Here is a 17,639-nt window from a genome sequence, read left to right as displayed (position 1 = left end):
TCTTAAACTCTCCATGTAGTTGAACTCAGAATTTCCTGCCACTGCCTTCTGAGTTCCAGAATTACCGATGTGTACCTATGACCCAGTTTAAAATCTTTTTTTTTTTTTTGGAGCTAAGGATCGAACCCAGGGCCTTGTGCTTGCTAGGCAAGCACTCTACCACTGAGCTAAATCCCCAACCCCTAAAATATCTTATTTTTAACCTAAAGGTGTTCTCTCCATTACTACTGTCTTTGAGAAGGGCAGGAATATCTGGGGATCATATGTTCTCTAAGCAAGAGCTCTATCACTGAGCCAGTCCCCATCCCCTTCCTTGTTACTATTTGCTCTTCTTTGTTTTTCCTGTTTTGAGACAGTCTTGTTATGTAGCCAAGCCTGGTCATGAACTTACCCTGTGGCCTTGGCTTACCTCAAACTTGAAATCCTCCTACTTCAGCATCTCCAGTGCTAGGATTTCAGGTGTACATTACCACATCTGGCCCCTCCTCCTCCCTCCTCCTCCTCCTCCTCCTCCTCTTCCTCCTCCTCTTCCTCCTCCTCCTCCTCTTCCTTCTTCTTCTTCTTCTTCCTCCTCTTCTTCTTCTTCTTTTTGAATTATCCACAAAATATTTTTAAGGATTTATTTATTTTTATTTTATGTGTATCTTGCTACATGTATTTAAGGGTACTTTGTGTATGCCTGGTGTTCAAGAAGGCTGGATTTCCTGGAATTGGAGTTAGGGATGGTTATAAGCTGCCATATGGATGTTGGTCATCATACTCAGGTCCTCTGGAGGAGCTGCAAGTGCTCTTAATCGCTGAGTCATCTCTTCAGTCCCTAAAAAATATATATAAATATTCTTAAGTTTATATACAAATGATGAGTTTTGTTATTGTTGTTGTGTTGTTGTTGTGGTAGTGGTGGTGGTGGGGTTTGTTGTTGTTGTTGTTGTTGTTGTTGTTGTTTTGGTTTGGTCTGTTTTGGTTTGGTTTTTCAAGACAGGGTTTCTCTGTGTAGCTATGGAGCCTGTCCTGGAACTCACTCTATAGACCAGGCTGGCTTCAAACTCACAGAGATCCACCAGCTCCTGCCCCCCCCCCCATGCTGGGATTAAAGGCAAGCACCACCACCACCACCACCCAGCAAATGAGGGCTTTATTATGGCATTTTCATACTCGTTATTATTCTTTAATTCCACTCCTAGGTATTTACACTATGAAAATTCTTGTACTTGCAGAAGACATTTTATATACTCTTTCTTATCTTTTTCAACTTATAAAATTATTTGTTATATACAGACATGGTGGTTTGAACGTGAATAGCCCATGGGCTCATATGTTTGAATAATTGGTCCCCAGTTGGTGGAGCTATTTGGGAAGAATTAGGAGATGTGGCCTTGTTGGAGGAGGTGTGTCACTGGAGGTGGGCCTTGAGGTTTTAAGACACTGGACCACTTCTGAAACACTCCCCCGCACCACTGTTTTGTGATTGTGCCATGCCTGCCTGCTGACATACTCCCCACTGTGACAGTTATGAACTCTCTGAAACTGGAAGCCCCAAATTAGGTTTTTCTTTTACAGGTTGCTCTGGTCATGGTATTTTATCATAGCAATAAAAAAGCAACTAAGACAATAGCTCATAAAAAGATTGAGATAGATATATATGTGGAGAAACTATCCAATGAATATTAAGTAGCACATATGTTATGAAACCCCGTAGTATGATTCAACTTAATAAACAAATTGTTCAGCCAGACGGTGGTGGCGCACGCCTTTAATCCCAGCACTGGGAAGCAGAGGCAGGCGGATAGCTGTGAGTTCGAGGCCAGCCTGGTCTACAGAGTGAGTTCCAGGACAGCCAGAGCTACACAGAGAAACCCTATCTCGAAAAACCAAAAACAGCAACAACAAAATTAACATATTGTTCATTGAAATAAATCTTTTGATTGGCTTGTTTTGTTTTTTTGTTTGTTTGTTTTCAAGACAGGATTTCTCTGTGTAACAGCTTTGGATGCCTGGATCTCACTCTGTAGGCCAGGCTGGCCTCAAACTCACAGAGTTCCACTTGCCTCTGCCTCCAGAGCGCTGGGATCAAAGGCTTGTGCCACCACTGTCCAGCTCATTGAAATAAATCTTAACATCGAACATGAAAATATGGGCAGTGGTTATTTCCAATAAATTTCAATTTCAAAATTATAAATTTCTGTAATGTTTCAGTACTTTCTAGTAACCTTATTTACTTTTGTAATCAATAAAGCAATAAATGTTATTTTATGTGCATAAAAAAAAGTGTCAGGTAGAGAATACCTATTCTGGAAAAAAGGAACTTTTTTTTTTTTTTTTTCTTTTTATAGACAGAGTCTTTCCACACTGGCTGTCCTAGAACTTGCCATGTAGACCAGGCTGGCCTCGAACTCACAGCAATCCACTTACCTCTGCTTCCCAAGTGCTGGGCTCAAAGGCGTGTGCCTGTCTCTCCGTCCACCCCCCTTTTTTGAGACAAAGTCTCACTCTATGTGCTGGACTGGCCTCAAATCTGTGGCAGTCTTCCTGCCTCAGTCTACCAAATGCTGGATTCCAGATGTGAACCACACATCTGTCATTTTTCCCCCCTTTTACAAATAGAAAAGGTGATCCCTACAAGCTATTGTGAGGACTTAAAAATAGAAGAACTTCTTAGCTAGGCAGTGGTGGTGTACACCTTTATTCCCAGCATTAGGGAGAAAGAGGCAAACAGATCTCAAAGTTCCAGGCCAGCCTGGTCTACAGAGTAGTATGGCCAGGATCACACAGAGAAACCCTGTCTCAAACAAACAAACAAACAAATAAATAAATAAAAGGACTTGTGTTCAGGTCCCTTTACTATGTAAAGACTGAATGACTGGCACCTGCTTTGATTCCTCTGGCTTGTCTGTCTTTCCTAAGCAGCAACAAACCAGCAGTTCCTGCTACTTCCCACCCCCAGACCCCAGCTCCAAAGGTAACTTAGTCTTTGCCAGCTGCCCTTCAAGCCTGCATCACTATCAGATCCCCAGCCAACAACATCTGGCAGTGAAGCCCAAGGCCACCAATGCTGAGTTCCTGGATAAAACACCTATGTGGAGAGGACACAGTGATCAAGGCAGTGCACAGGGACAAGGAGGGCCTGGGAGATGTTGCTGTGGCTTAGCCAGTGACTTGTCCTCTTGCTCTTTAGCCCATCCCACACATGTCCCCAAACACGCAGAACCAGACATGGCGGCCTACACTTGAAATCTCAACCAACACTCAGGATATAGCAGAAGGGTCACCAGTTAGAGGGCAGCCTAGGTTATGTAGCAATACCTTCTAGATTAAAAAGAAAGAAAAAGTCCATTTCAAGTGATGGAGGTTCTTAGACAGGTAGGGGTATGGAGAGATGTCCTGTTATCCATAAGGAAAGTTCAGCTTCTCAGCTCATGCATATGGTGTGGCTTCTGCATAGAATGGTCCCCCTCCATCTTACCCTGGCTCACTTCTATTCTACAACTTTCAACTAAAAACCCTTTCTTCTTCCTACCCCACCTCCATGCAAGGGTTCCCTGCTCTCATGGCTTCTTTCCTTATCCAGCACTCTCCTACTAAAAGTCCCCCATGTTTCTGTCTCCCACTCCAGTTTCAGCTTCCTGAGATCAGGGGCTGTAATTGTTCTGTCTATCCTATACTGATATAAATCACAAGTGCTACATGGTCGAATAAAATGGAAGGCTAGAGACCCCTCCACTTGTCTGGAGGGAACATGGTTCCTGCCCACCCCCGGGGAGGAGACTCCTGGGCAGAAGAAGGGAGGAGCATAGGCTTTATTCTTCCCGCCTCCCTTCCCAGTCTTCCCTCCTGGGCCGCTCACCCCTTCCCCTCCTCCACACCTTCATCTCCTGGGAGCTGTTTGTAATAAGCTTGAACTCCCTCTACTGGCAAAAATTCAGAACTGCCCCTGGGAATTCATTCTTCCCTCTGGGAAGTTTCTTCTACTTCCTCCACAGTTCCAGAGTTCACCAGGGACCGGAATATGGGTAGAAAACCAGGATATCCATCCAGCAAACAGGCGGCTCCAAGGTCTGATCCCACACCTTTCCTCCCTCAACACCAGGCGCACTTTGCCCCACCCCTCACCTGTGTCTGTTTCCCTGTGTCTCCACACTCTTCCTGCAGCTAATTCACAGAGATGTTGATTTCTGGAGCCTTTGGCTGATACATCAGTTCTGACTGTGGAAGAAATATCCAAGGACAGTTTGGGAACAGAGAAAAAGAAAAAGAAGCACAAATAAAGGGACCCAGGAACTCGATGGGAACTTACATTCAAAAAACAAAACAAAGTTCAGGGTAGAGAAGATAGCTCACAGAGCTGTGTGTCTAGCCCTCTCTATCTCCATGGGCTCATAAACCAGAGCTCTGCCTGTGGAGGGAGACTTCCCTAAGCCCTTCACTCTGCCTATAGTAATACAGAGACCAAAGGAATAGCTATGTTGAGCGGGACTTCAGGTTGAATGGAGATATCAGACTTCAGGGTCAGCTCTAGACAACGGTCTCTCAGCCCCTCCCCACTCCCTTAGAAGGACTCAGCCTGGAGCTTACATCTTCTCTGTCATTTCTGCTGAACAAGTGCTCTGGCTCCAGTCCGTTCTCGGGGATGTTCTTCTCCTCCTCTGGCATGAGCTCATCCAGCCAGAGGAGTTCCTGGGGTGGAAAGACCCACTCCAGGGCTTTTCGGACTCCCACCAGGCCCAGTAACTGCAGAGACAGAAACAAGCCCCAGGCTCTCAGCTACAGCAGCTGGGACTAGCAGCCTTAGGCTTTCTCTTATTTCACTGAGTGCTGACACGTTTCTATGAAGTAGACTCCTTTTTGTCTGTTTGATATTGCATTGTTTTTAGATAAGGTTTTATGAAGCTTAGGCTGGCCTTGAATTTGCCACGTAGCTAAGGATGACCTTGATCCTCAACTTCTCAAGTGTTAGTGTTGGGATTACAAGTGTGCACCATCATGCCTAGTCTTTTTTTTTTATTTTGAGATGTGTTCTCACTGTGCAGCTCAGTGTGTAGCTCTGGCTGGCCTGGAACTCGCTCTGTAGACTAGGCTGGCCTTGAACTTGTGGTGATCCCCCTCTGCCTCTGCCTCCTGAGTGCTGGAATTACAGATGTTTACCACCACATCCACTTTCGTTTTGTTTTGATTTTTAAGATTGGATCTCATCTTGAGGTCCAAGCTGGCCTCAAACACAATGTGATCGATCCTTCTGCATCAGCCTCCCAAGTACTGGGGTTATAAGCAAAAACCATTGTACCCAGTTTGTAGTTTATTCACATTGTACATAAAAGGCAACTGAAGCCCTGAAAGATTAGTAACTTCCCTGAGGTCACACACCTGGCATGTGGAATTAGATTAGTCCTATTGCAAAGCCAATGGTTCTTAACTTTCTCTTCTGTTAAGCCTCACTGAGTAACAGAAGTGTCAGCATTATCCTTCCAGGAGCTCAGTTATTTGGGGGGGGGGGGGCTTGTGGATAAACCCAAATTAGTTAGGAAACTTGGTGAATCGAGTATGCTGACACTAGTATCCCCTAGCCAGGTTTCTTGGTCTTAGGATTTCCAACCAGGAAGAGCCAGGGAAAGTAAGAGAGAGGAATGTTCTTCAGCCACCATCCCAAGCTCAGAGACTCCCAGAAAGGCTCAACACCCCCCACCCCCCACCCCCGTCCAAGTTACCATAAGTGGGAAGATAATGGCTGCAGGGGTAGACTTGATTATCCAAAGCAGGCCCAAGCAGGCAAGCTGGATGGCTGTGAACAGGTGGACTCTGCTCAGAGGCACATGCCGCAAGAGCAGCATGTCTGGCTGATGTTTTGTTGGCATCAACAATAGCTGCACTCTTTTCGTGAACTGGGAGAATGGGAGGAAAAGCAAGCGGGATGACGAGGCAATTTGGAGGATGTCACTGTTAGTTACAAGCACTGCCAGGGGAAGGGCAGAGAGATCCCGTGGCCTCCCCATCTAGAGCGTGGCAGCAGAGTGCCGATGTCCAGGAGAAGCAGGATAGTGGATCGGAGGGAGATTGGCAAATGTGGGGAGGAGAAGTGGGGTTGCTAGGTGATTGTAATGAGCTCACCTGGATGCTGCTGAGTGCTGCTACTCCCATGTGCAGGAAGATGCCGTAGAGCACAGGCATTGGGATGAACTAGTGGCAGAGAGATAGCAAAGGAACTCACCTTCCAGCCTCCCATGTGCCCCACTTAGACCTCCACACTGGAGCCTGCCAGGCCTTTCTTTTCCTTTCACATCTCGTATGCCAGATTTCATTGAGTCTTTTCATGCCAACCGTATGAGGTAGATTATTATTATTGTCTGCATTTTACAGATGAGGAATAGAGAGACAAAGCAACTTGCCTCTCAGGTCTTTTTATTTCATCACAGTATTGCTGACCTAGAACTCTATATCCTCCTGCCCTAACCTCCTAAATGCTGGGATTACATTGTGCCACCATACACAGCTTCCTCTTGTCTTCTCTTCACATTGCCCTCTGCTCTACATGCTCCCATATAGTGGCCACTTTCCATTCGTATGCTGGCATTTGTTCCTTACCCTTTCAAAGCCTTTTGCTTTGCTATTCTTTCCTCCTAAAATGGCCCTCATGCCTGGGCATGGCGGGCGACACACACACACCTGTGATCCAGCACTTGGGAGGCAGAAGCAGGAAGATGTGTATAAATTCAAAGCCACCTTGTTCTATGTAGCAAGTCCCAGGATAGGCAGGGCTACATAGTGAAACCCTGTCTCAACCAACCAACCAACCAACCAACCAACCAACCAACCAACCAAATACTCCTCTCTTGGACTTTATATCCACTCATGCTTCATCTCCTTTCATTCTGGAAAGGTCTTCTCTGACTGCTCAATCTGAAGTAGCCCTGGCACTGTTTGTAAAATTTAAAAATATTTGTTTACAGCTGTTATTATATGTGTTCCACAGCTTGCATCTGGAGGTCAATGATCAACTTGGGGCAATGGGTTTCTCCTCCCACCATGGGTTCTAGGGACTGCACTCAGGTCAGTCGTCAGTCTTGCGTGCCAAATACTTTGCCCACTGAACCATCTTGCCAGGCCAGGCCTAGCACTCCTAATCCCCTTTTCCACTTTTGTTTTTCATAGAAGTTATCATCTGAAGGTACCCTGTTGCTTTAACTTTTAAAAATCTGTCCTCTATCACCAGACTCCAAGGAGGGTTGAGACATATGCTATCACCACTGTATACCTCCAGTTCCTGGAACAGTGGTTGGTATATCACTTATGAGAGTCAACCTACTTAGCAAGTGGTTAATCCAGTCCATCTGGCTCTCCTACGGCGTTACTCCCACCCAGCCTCCATGACCTTGGCCCTGCCTAACCTCCTGCTCTTGTTCTCCTGCCAATGACTCTTGTTTGACATCCCACACCCTCCTTGACTACGTTGCTGCTTGGCTTGTTGACCTTTTCTTCTATAGCTAGGCTGTATGTATGTGCGTGCGTGTGTATGTAAAGTTTCTGGCAAACTTTGGTTCCATATTCCTTTTCAGGACTTCTCCTCTCCTCTCTTTGGTACCAAGCACAGTGGGATACTCAGCAGAAGTTTCATAAGCCTTCAGAAAGAGTAAATGGTTTTTGCTTTGAAGTTTTTCTGGGACATGAATACACACATAGTCTTAAGCTTATTGGGAGACTGGAACAAGGACAGTGCTAGAACCCTAGGGATGATGGCATCCCTATATCCTACTCCACTGAACAGAAATCCTACTGGCCAAGAAATTAGGTACAGTTTGTAAATTTTTATTTTTTAGATAAGGTCTCATGTAGACCAAGATGGTCTCAAACCTACTCTGTAACTGAGGCTAGCCTAGAACTTGAACTCCTGATCCTCCACCTTCTAAGTGCTTGAATTACAAGTATGGGACCACCACACCTGCACACCTGGTCTATTTTGGTTTCTTTTGTTGTTACTGTTATTATATTGTGTGTGTGTGTGTGTGTGTGTGTGTGTGTGTGTGTGTGTGTGTATGTGTGTGTAGATTAGAAAATAAGTTGTTAGACTCAGTCCTCCTTCCATCTTTTAGACCCAGGCCCAATATCAAATTCAGGCTTGTTAGCAAATACATTTATTCACTGAGCCATCTTACACACACACACACACACACACACACACACACACACACACACACACACACACACACACACACACACACACAGACACACACCACGTTTTTGTTTCTTCTGAGATAGGGTCTCACATTATAGCCTAAGCTGGCCTGCAACTTATTTATGTACTCAGGCTAGCCTCAAAGTTGAAGCAAGCCACCTGCCTCAGAGATTACAGGTAAAATCCACCATGCTCTGGAAGTCTGGGTTTTGTAATCTGAGAAATTGGCAGGCACTTACAAATTACTTTACATCTTTATCCATCAGGTTTCTCGTTTGTAGAGTATGTGTGTCTCTCAGGGCTAGTTAGATGAGGATTATTGAAACAATGTGAGAAGAAAATGCAGTTCTTGGAACACTAGTAAGAGTTCAACCAGAGTCCGTTCTATTGCTCTTGCTGCACTGGTTCTGATCCTGGCCAAACATGTACCTCGAGCACAGGTGCCAGGAAGATGGAGACGCCTGTAAGGATGAACACCACCAAACCCGTCAGCCGCTGCTCCCTGTGGGGAGAAGGAGGAATTATCTGGGTCTGAGTGTGCTCCTGGAGCACCCAGGCTGGACCCCTTAACCAGGCATCCAGAGAGGAGAAGTGGGATTCCCTCCATAGGTTACCTGGCAGAGGCCCCTTGCCCGCTGTGAAAACTGGAAGGAAAGGCAAAGCACTCCAGCACGGGACCCAGGCCCCTCATCGGTTCAGGTTCATTGCTGTTCTGTGTTGTTTGGGTTTTTAAATGTTTTATTACATTTTACTGATTTATACTGTGTATGTGCATGCATGTATATAGGTGTGTGCCTGTCTTGGTGTGCATGTGATGGTCAGAGGACAACTTTCAGGAGTCCGTTCTTTCCTTTTATCACCCAGGTCCCAGCAAGTCATGAGGTGTGGCCAGAAGTGCCTTTACCCACTGAACCACCTTACCAGCCCGATGGGTTGGTTTGTTTGTTTGTTTTAGTAGTCCTAGGAATCGAACCTAGGGCCTCATATGTACTAGGTGAACACTACCACTGAATTCCATCCCCAACTCCATAGCTTGTTTTGTATTTTGGTGGGAAATTAGCAGTTTCCACTGCCATAAAGACTTACATTTCATAATTTACAAAGTTAGTCAATTTCATGTATTTTAGGTAGACCTTGTTTCTTTTCTTTTCTTTTCTTTTTTAAGATTTATTTATTTATTATGTATACAGCATGAATGACTGCAGGCCAGAAGAGGGCACCAGATCTCATTACAGATGGTTGTGAGCCACCATGTAGGTGCTGGGAATTGAACTCAGGACCTCTGGAAGAGCAGTCAGTGCTCTTAACCACTGAGCCATCTCTCCAGCCCCTAGACCTTGTTTCTAACAGCTACAAAATTGTTTTTGTCATGGATTCCTTTGCAACATCCATGGTATGCTTCTACATTGAGTGGGGACTGTTAGGTGGCATCTCACCCTCCACTTTATCCCTGGCTGCCTTCACCCTTACATTTATAATGCTCTTCTTTTTAGGGGGAGGGGAGTTGTTGTTTGTTTGGTTGTTTGGTTGTTTGGTTGGTTTGGGTTTTTGAGACAGGATTTCTCTGTGTAGTCCTGGCTGCCCTAGAACTCACTCTGTTGATCAGGCTGGCCTTGAACTCACAGAGATCTGACTGGCTCTACCTCTCAAGTGCTGGGATTAAAAGTGTGCGCCACCACTACCTATATAACGCTCTTCTTGAGGCCCCTCACCCATCTCAAAGTGCATCTACTTTCCCTATAGCGGTCCTTAAAGGGCATAAGCATAGAATTCAAGCTGCCCAAATAACTCACACATCCCCTAATGCTTTTGCCACACCTTTCTCACTCCAGCCTACTGATTACAAGCTTTACCTGATGCCCAGGAAGTGGGGGTCTTCGCCAGGGACACAGGCTTTGCTTTCTCTCCGAAGACTGTCCACGTGGGCCAGGGAGATGACAGTGGCTGAGACATACCAGGGCAGCCCAAGTGCCGATGTGAGCAGTATCAAAAGAGCTATGCAGAAGAGATCCAGGTGGAAGCCAGCTCCCTTCTGCAGGAAAGGGGGGTTGTCTTGAAGCTGCAAGTGCCATCTGGAGCCCACTCAGGAGTTTTTGTCTCTTCTCTCAGCCCTTATCTAGCAGCCTTACCTGCAGTCTATATTCTGCACGGTTGAGGATGACTGCTGTGATCTGCTGGTCCATGAAGATAAGGATAGACAGCAGCAGAGCAGGCAAGGCAGCTGCCACACTCAGCCACCAGGGGTTAGCTCCAAAAGGAGACACCAGCCAGCCACGCCCAGGGAGTGTAGGCTGAGGGGACATTCCATGGACAGGTTGGAAAATGTCTCCCAAGAACACCTCATCTGCACACCCCTACCTCCCACCTTGGCATTCTCCCACAATTTACCTCCTGCTCCCAAGTCCTTAGATTCCAGATTCACTGTCACACACACACACACACACACACACACACACACACACACACACACACCTCTCCTTTGTGTATCCCAGTGCCTTAAAAGAGAGCAGAAAGAAGGGACTAGTTTGGGTGGAGCCAAGGGCTCTGGACTTTGGTTTCCAGGGGCTGTCTGTCTGTCTGTCTGTCTGTCTCTCCCCCTGGAAAAAGAGTTGGTGAATATAACCTGTACACACTGCTTTGTTCTTATTCACAGCCTTCCTCCTTAGGCTCACACCCCACCCCACCATCCAGAATGGGGCAGCTCAGGTTCAGACCTGCCTCAGTCTGGGGCAGAGGTGGGGCAGGGTTAGGTGTGTCTGCGTCTGCTCTGATTACAAGCGTCTGTGGTGGGGAGGGGGCCCAGGTGATTGGCTGAGGCTCTGAGCCCTAAAACCATCCCAATTAGAGCCCCCTTGCTGTCCTGCCCTGGTGGGTCTGAGGAGAAAGGTTTCCTATTGTCCAGGCAAAGTCTGGTACTGTACACTGTTATGCCCTACAGAAGGAGCTCCAGCTTTACTGAATCAGAGTTGGCAGTGAGGGGTGTAAAGAAGAGTAGGGTGTATGGAAATGGGTAGGGCCATGCCAGTGGCAGGGAGGAGCCATAACAGCAGCTTTTACTGAGTGTGTGGTATGTGCCAAGCACTGTAGTAACTATTTAGACTATGATACGTAACCTGAAAACAACCTATGAGAGACGGCTATCGATTATCTCATTTTTATAGACTAAAATTCTCAGGGGAGGAATGGTGGTGCATGCCTGTAATCACAGCACATGGAGGGTTAAAGCAGGAAGATCAAGAGTTCAAGGCCAGCCTTGGCTACATAGGGAGTTTGAGGTCAATCTGAACTACGGGAGACTCTGTCTCCAAAAAAACATAGATGCCTAGAGCCAGCTAGGAAGAGGCAGAAATGGAATTCAAACCCAAGCCTGCTGCCCAGACTCATCCTCCAACACCTACTCTATAATAATAGCTACTGTGTACAGCATTCTTCATTCCTTACCTGTCTGTTGAGCTACCTCTTTTTATCACTCAACAACTCCGTGAGGCCATTGTCTTTACCCTCTCTGTCATTAGTGAAGGGAAAGGCTCAGAGGAAGAGAAGTATGGAATTTATGCATCTTATTGCTCCAGAGTTGCTGGCCCCACTGTCCCCATCCTCCTCCCTCATTCTGTCCAGCTCTCACCTTGAATTCTGTGGGCACCAAGAGCTTCGGTGTGGCTAGGCCAAGAAAGGCGTCCAGGCCACAGCCCAGCAGGATGGCCAGGACTGAGGAAAAGTCGCTGAACACCTTGCGCACCTGGCCATAGAGTGGATGGTTTAGTCTGGGGTCTGCCGTTCCATTTCTTTTTTAACCTTTCCCATTTGCAGACAGGACCCAGGGCTAAAGCCAGAGCTTTGTCTGTTTGTTTGTGTTTGTTTTTTGTTTTGTTTTTGTTTTGTTTTTGGTTTTTGGTTTTTCGAGACAGGGTTTCTCTGTGTAGCTTTGTGCCTGTCCTGGAACTCACTTGGTAGCCCAGGCTGGCCTCAAACTCACAGAGATCCGCCTGGCTCTGCCTCCCAAGCGCTGGGATTACAGGCTGAAACCAGAGCTTTCACACAGATGGAAACTGGAACTCACAGCAGAGGGGAGGAGGCGGCTGTTCTTTACATGCTTGAGGGCCGTGGCACAAAGGAAGGAGGTAAAGAAGAGGAGAAGGGAGAAGAAGGCAATGTCTGGCACCGTGTCACAGCTGGGACCGTGCGGGGAGCCTCCCTGCCGGATACACTCAGGTGGAGACAGCAAGGATGCATTGACCAGCCCTAGGTGCTGAACAGAGGAGTGGTTAGGTACTGGACGGTGGGCAGCAGAGGAAGTGCCCCCCTCTCTTGGATCCACTGCAAAGGAAGGGAACCCACAGAGACATCAGGGACCCAGGATTGGCCAGAGGCTAAACGGAAGTAGTCAGTGAAGCTTTCTTTCCTCTCTGAGTGGGAAGAGCTGAAGACCTCTAACTCTTTTCTTCCTCAGACCTTTCTTGGCGCAGGCTCTCACCACGCTTAAGACGTCTGTGTCTCTGTGCTTTGTACTTGTCCACTCAGATGCATTTCCTGGGAAGCAGAGAATTCTGGTGTAAGCCCTCCTTCCTTGAGAAACTTTTCTCCGCAGGATTCTACTTTGTTGTTCCACCTGAACTAGACAGTTCCCGATTCTGATCATCCTGCTAATTAAGTGTGTCCTCAAGTTGCTACTGTGTGCAGTCCTGCCCTCATGTGTGTCTCTGGTGATGAGCACAGAACTGAGCCCCACACTTGCTCATCACACATTGACCAAATGCATGCACTCACAGATCTGTGTGTACCAGAGCAAGAAGTGGTCTCGTTCAGGACTAGGAGAATCAGACACAGATTAGAAAAGATACGTTTTTAGCTAGGTAGTTGACGGCTCATGCTTATACTCGGAGCAATTGAAGATGGGGGTAGGGGGATCAGGTGTTCAAGGTCATCCCTGATTGGAGACCATACTAGGCTACATGAGGCCCTGTCTCCCCCTGGGCCACACCCCCTCCACTCAGGACGCCTCCCCCCATTTCTGCTGCTACCTTCCATGTGGAGGGATCTATGTAAGCGTAACACTCCAAACCCCTCCATCTGATTATCTGCTTTCACTCAGGAGCTGTGATCTATTGGATTGGGGACTTTAGGAAGTGAAGGCAGGCATGCCTGGTCCTGCCCTTTCCTCTCTTCTCTCGAGAGTAAGCTGCCTGGTTGGCGTACTTAGCTCTGCCCCTCTAGTGCAACACAGTCCCCAATCCAGTGCTGCCCTTCTTGGATGGGTAAGTCGGATTGTGGCTTCACTCTTAGGAAGCTCATTAACCCATATGTAGATCCCATACTCTCCTATCAGGGCTGTCAGAAATAAACACAATCCTGGGATTTCCGTAGATTTATTTTGTACCTGATCCTGAACCTGAAAGGAGGGTTCTGGCTATTGGATAAGTACTCAGCACTTTTCTGAACTTAGCCCAGTTCCACCTCTTTCCTCAGCTGGCCAAGGTATCAGTTTCCCCCACCTACCTCCTGGGCCTGGGTATTGACAGAAGCAACCAGAGGCAGGAGATCCTGGCCTTTGGATTGGATAGGCATGAATCAAGTTCAGCATTTTCCCCACGGCATCATAAACGAAGATGAGGCTAATGAGAGCACAGAATCCTTCCTCTGTGAATCGGGTGAAGTAGCGCACCAGCAAGCTGGCCTCTGTAGCCACCAGCACCAAGCAAAATGCGGCCACCCAGACGCCTACCCACAGGCGGAAGGGCAGGTAGTCCAGGCTGTGATCTCTGTAGGAGTGAGGACAGTCAGGGCTGGCTGCTCCCCACCTAACCCAGGGCAGGTGCCCCTCAAGCCAGAGAAAGCCTCCACCCTCTCCTCTTCACCCACCAACGGGCTGGAGAGGTGAGAGAGGTCTCCTACCTGCTAAAAGAAAAGAGCAGGCGCTCAAACACCAGCACTGGCCCTGTGCTGCTAAGGATGGTGAGGGGCTGGCCTGCCATCAGGCAAAAGGCAGCTCCAGCCACCGCTGTGCCCAGGAAACTCTCCAGCACTCCCTGGAAGTAGACATAGCTCTTCATAGGACCCTGGCCTCTCAACACAGGAGCCCTAGCTCCCGTGGAGTCTCAGCCCCACTCACAGTCCCAAGAGGTCAGGCCGGCAGGGCACCAAAGTTTATGCCAATCCCGTCATACAAACCCACGCACCTGGGCACCTTCAGTGGCATCTCCCAGCAGACCCCCAAAAGTGATGGCGTTTGTGACTGTGGCCAGGTAAATGTAGAGCACAGCTGAGAAACACTGGGGGTGTAGGGCGTCCAAGAAATCGCTGGGGTACCAGCATGCCTTCCGGCGCACGTCCTGGACAAGACCCCCAAACAGCCTCCCACCCGTGGGTCGTCAGCGATCCAGGTTTCCATACCCCACACCTGCATCCTGCTTTTCTCTGTATCCAGGGGAGCCCATCTCACATTGCCTGCACATTTTGATGCCCCTGTGACTCTTCCATAAGATCCTAACCCTTGTTCCCATCCAACTCCCCTCACCTGCCGGTCCTTTGCAATTCTGGGCTAGGTGTGTGCTGTCCATGGTGGCGCTTGTCCTCTGCCTGGGCCGCACTCTGGCGGGAGAGGCCAGTGACTTCCTGCAGTTCCGAGTGGAGTCTGAGCAGAAAGGGAACCCTAGATGGGCTGACATCTTCGGCCAACCTGACATTTGACTCCAGAGTACCTGACGCCCTGCCCCCTGGAGGCTACTGTGGTGGCAGCTAAGGACGCTTCTTCCACAGGTAGATGTTAGATCCAGGTCATAGTCCCACTGTGTAAATGCCAAACTTAGCCAGGGAGCACGGTAAACCCACAACCAAAGGGAAGATCTGTGTGGAATTATGATCCCAGGTACCTTTTGTGCTGAGAGGATAGGCGTTTGGGCGGGGGGATCCGGGCTGTTGGGTCCCACCGACCTGGGGGTAGAGTTGTCACCTCCTGTAGGAAGGCATCCAGGGCTGCCAGAAGGTCATGAAGATCGCCTGCCCGACGAACTGACCACTGGAATTGCTGCATTTAAGGTCACAGAGTGGACAGTAAAATGCACTGTTTGGACAAATGTTTTCACTTGTATTTTCTCAAAACCACACTCACACAAACTACAAGCAGTCAAGTTCATAATTTACCCACAAATGCATACGTTTGTTCATTCATTCATTCATTCATTCATTCATTCATGCTGTGCCTATTGCAATTCGGCTACATTGGTAGCTATGGAAATGTCAGCCCCAGGTTACAAAGCCACACTCTCCTCACTGTTACTTCTGATAAGAGTCTATACGCATGCTCCATACACACACGCAAATATGCACACAGAAGAACTCCTGCTCTACTCACCGGGTCACTGAGGAGGACAGCTGCTGCCCGACCCATCTCATGGTAGCTCCCTTCCAGGGTGGGAGGACCCAAAAGGAGGCAGAAAAACCTGAAGAAGGAATGGGACCTCCAAGCTGCTTTCTCGTCGGGCAGCTCTGCCTGCTAAGAGCAGCCTCTGACACTTAGCTCTGACCTCCCTACTGCTCAAGTACACACCAGCTGTGCAGAATCACCCCTGGGTAGCACTTCCAAGACACTCGTAGGGAACTGGATCCAAAGACCCCACCCTCCTCAGTAAAGGCCCTTCTGTGCCCAAGAGCCCTGACTCACTCAGTCACCTCACCTGCTAGGCAAGATCACCTCTGTAAGAGGCTCCAGCACCACTGAATTCCGAAGTCTTACGAAGGCCCCTAGTGGCTGAGCCAGGAAGCCCAGCTCTCCTGCCAACACTGCTGCTGCCTCTGTTCCCGGAGGCAGCTTCTGTCTCAAGGGGTTCTGGTGCTAGATGGCAGAGTATGAGAGATTATTTAGAGAGGGAGATGTTGGCAGAAACTCAACTGGGGATGGTGGAAGGATGGTGGGTCTCTCAATTCCCGATCTTCCTCCCAGCCTTGCCCAAGGAAGGGCCACAAACCTTCAGGGGGGTGTCCTCATCATGAGAAGCACTTCTGAAAGCCTTAGACCCTGCAGAATAGGAATACATAGTAGTTAAGAGCACACGCTTTAGGGGAAGGCCTACTGGGGGATGGCTGTGGTCGACGTCTCCATGGTAACTGAAGATTAAATGAGAAGATACTGTGTGTAAAGCTCCTGGCACAGGACCTGCCAAGTACAGCCCTTTGGAGAGCCCTGGCTGTTGTGGCCCCAGCGCCCACTCTTCTGCTTCACTATTACCACCAGGTTCCTCTTGCCCATGAATCTTGGCCTGAGGACTGAGCCAAGTTGAGGCCACTGCTGGCCTGAGAAAACAGAAGGTTTTACCTGGGCTCCTCCTATCCCAGAGTCTCGATCCTAGGCCCGAGGAGGCATCTCTCACCTCTGCAGGGCCTGATGCCTGGGGTCTGGATGTGGTGCTGGGGTCTCTGCAGCAGCAAGGCTTGGAGCTGTCCTCTCAGTTCTGGGCTCAGGGACTCCCCACTGATTACCTGCTCTGCAGAACAGATGTGAAGTTCAAACCCCCTCCTGAGAGCCCCCTGCCCTGCCACTGGCTCCTTCCCTGCTTCTCATTCCTTGAGATTTTCCTTCTCAGGAAACGCAGGGGCTACTGAACTCCCCTTATGTTGTTTTGAGACACGACTCACTACATAAACTGGGCTGCCTAATTTTCAGTGGTCCTCCTGTCTTCTGCCTGCCCAGTACTGAGATTATAGGCAAGTGTCACCCCCCTGCCCCCCCCTGCTGCTTTTCCATCACTATCTCTGTGACAGAAATGGGCAGTCCCTAGGGTAGGATGGGGGAGGGAGAGGCTCTGGAAGATTCAAAGATTTGGGGGGAAGTTCCCAGGGAATAGGATGTCTCCCAAGCCTACCCACAAGCTCCAGGAGGTTCTGAGCTTGACAGTCCAGCAGTACAATGCCCTCGGCCAACAGGCTTCGAAGCTTCTGGAGGCTGGGTAAGGCCAGGGTAGGCACATGGGGGGCACTCCACCGGCCTGCACCTACTTCTAGCTTTTCTTCGAACAGCACCCACCTGTGACAAAGGGACAGACAGTGTTGTCAGGAGACTCTCCCATGTCTAGGACGTAGAGGGCAATGTGGCTGCCCTTGACCCAGCTGTGCAGAGTATCTCTCCCTGAGCAGTCACCCTCACTGGGTCTCAGAGAACTCAGAACCATGTAGAGGAAGCTGAGTCTCCTGGAAAGAATACAAGGGACAAATCCTAATTTGAGGTGGGAAGGATGCTGAAGAACTAGCCAGGTCCTACTCACCTGCCTGTCTCCCTCCACTCCAGTGCATGGGGCCATCCCAACAGCTCATTGAGTTGAATGAAGAGCAGAGGGTCCTTCGATACCCCCGATTCCCCATTGTCTGTGTCTGAGGGACCACCAAGGCCGGGGCCAGGGCCAAGGCCACTGTCTAGTTCCTCTGCAAGAACATTTTCATGAGCACTAGAATGTCCAAAGTCCTCTTGGCCTTGCAGCTTCAT

The 17,639-nt window shown here is 48.7% G+C and overlaps 1 protein-coding gene across 1 annotated transcript; it reads right to left on the bottom strand.

The window, feature by feature from the left end:
* Nucleotides 1-786: 786 nt before the first annotated feature.
* Nucleotides 787-17,639, bottom strand: Slc4a9 (solute carrier family 4 member 9). Its single transcript, XM_036205210.1, has 22 exons — nucleotides 17,422-17,639; nucleotides 17,023-17,183; nucleotides 16,531-16,644; nucleotides 16,129-16,178; nucleotides 15,838-15,995; nucleotides 15,516-15,603; nucleotides 15,034-15,188; nucleotides 14,679-14,795; nucleotides 14,341-14,515; nucleotides 14,057-14,190; nucleotides 13,661-13,923; nucleotides 12,639-12,694; nucleotides 12,225-12,413; nucleotides 11,790-11,903; nucleotides 10,294-10,455; nucleotides 10,018-10,196; nucleotides 8,594-8,666; nucleotides 6,103-6,171; nucleotides 5,703-5,876; nucleotides 4,573-4,728; nucleotides 4,111-4,203; nucleotides 787-817 (listed from the first exon to the last, which is right to left on the bottom strand). Exons 1-21 carry the CDS (start codon nucleotides 17,637-17,639, stop codon nucleotides 4,150-4,152), a joined length of 2,859 nt encoding a protein of 952 aa, XP_036061103.1. The 3' UTR covers nucleotides 787-817; nucleotides 4,111-4,149.

This window comes from Onychomys torridus, chromosome 13 (genome assembly GCF_903995425.1).
Source record: "Onychomys torridus chromosome 13, mOncTor1.1, whole genome shotgun sequence".
Taxonomy (NCBI): domain Eukaryota; kingdom Metazoa; phylum Chordata; class Mammalia; order Rodentia; family Cricetidae; genus Onychomys; species Onychomys torridus.
The sequence above is the reverse complement of the archived record's forward strand: the minus strand, read 5'-3'. Positions and strand labels throughout refer to the sequence as shown.

What these genes read in the sequence shown, in the direction of transcription:
- Slc4a9 (XM_036205210.1), bottom strand. Translation starts at nt 17,639, where the DNA reads ATGAAGCTGCAAGGCCAAGAGGACTTTGGACATTCTAGTGCTCATGAA. An exon ending in TGGTGCCCACAGAATTCAAG is followed by an intron (nt 10,456 to 11,789) that starts GTGAGAGCTGGA and finishes ATGTCCCCTCAG; the next exon opens with CCTACACTCCCTGGGCGTGG. An exon ending in CCCCACTTCCTGGGCATCAG is followed by an intron (nt 8,667 to 10,017) that starts GTAAAGCTTGTA and finishes TTCTCCCCACAG; the next exon opens with GGAGCAGCGGCTGACGGGTT.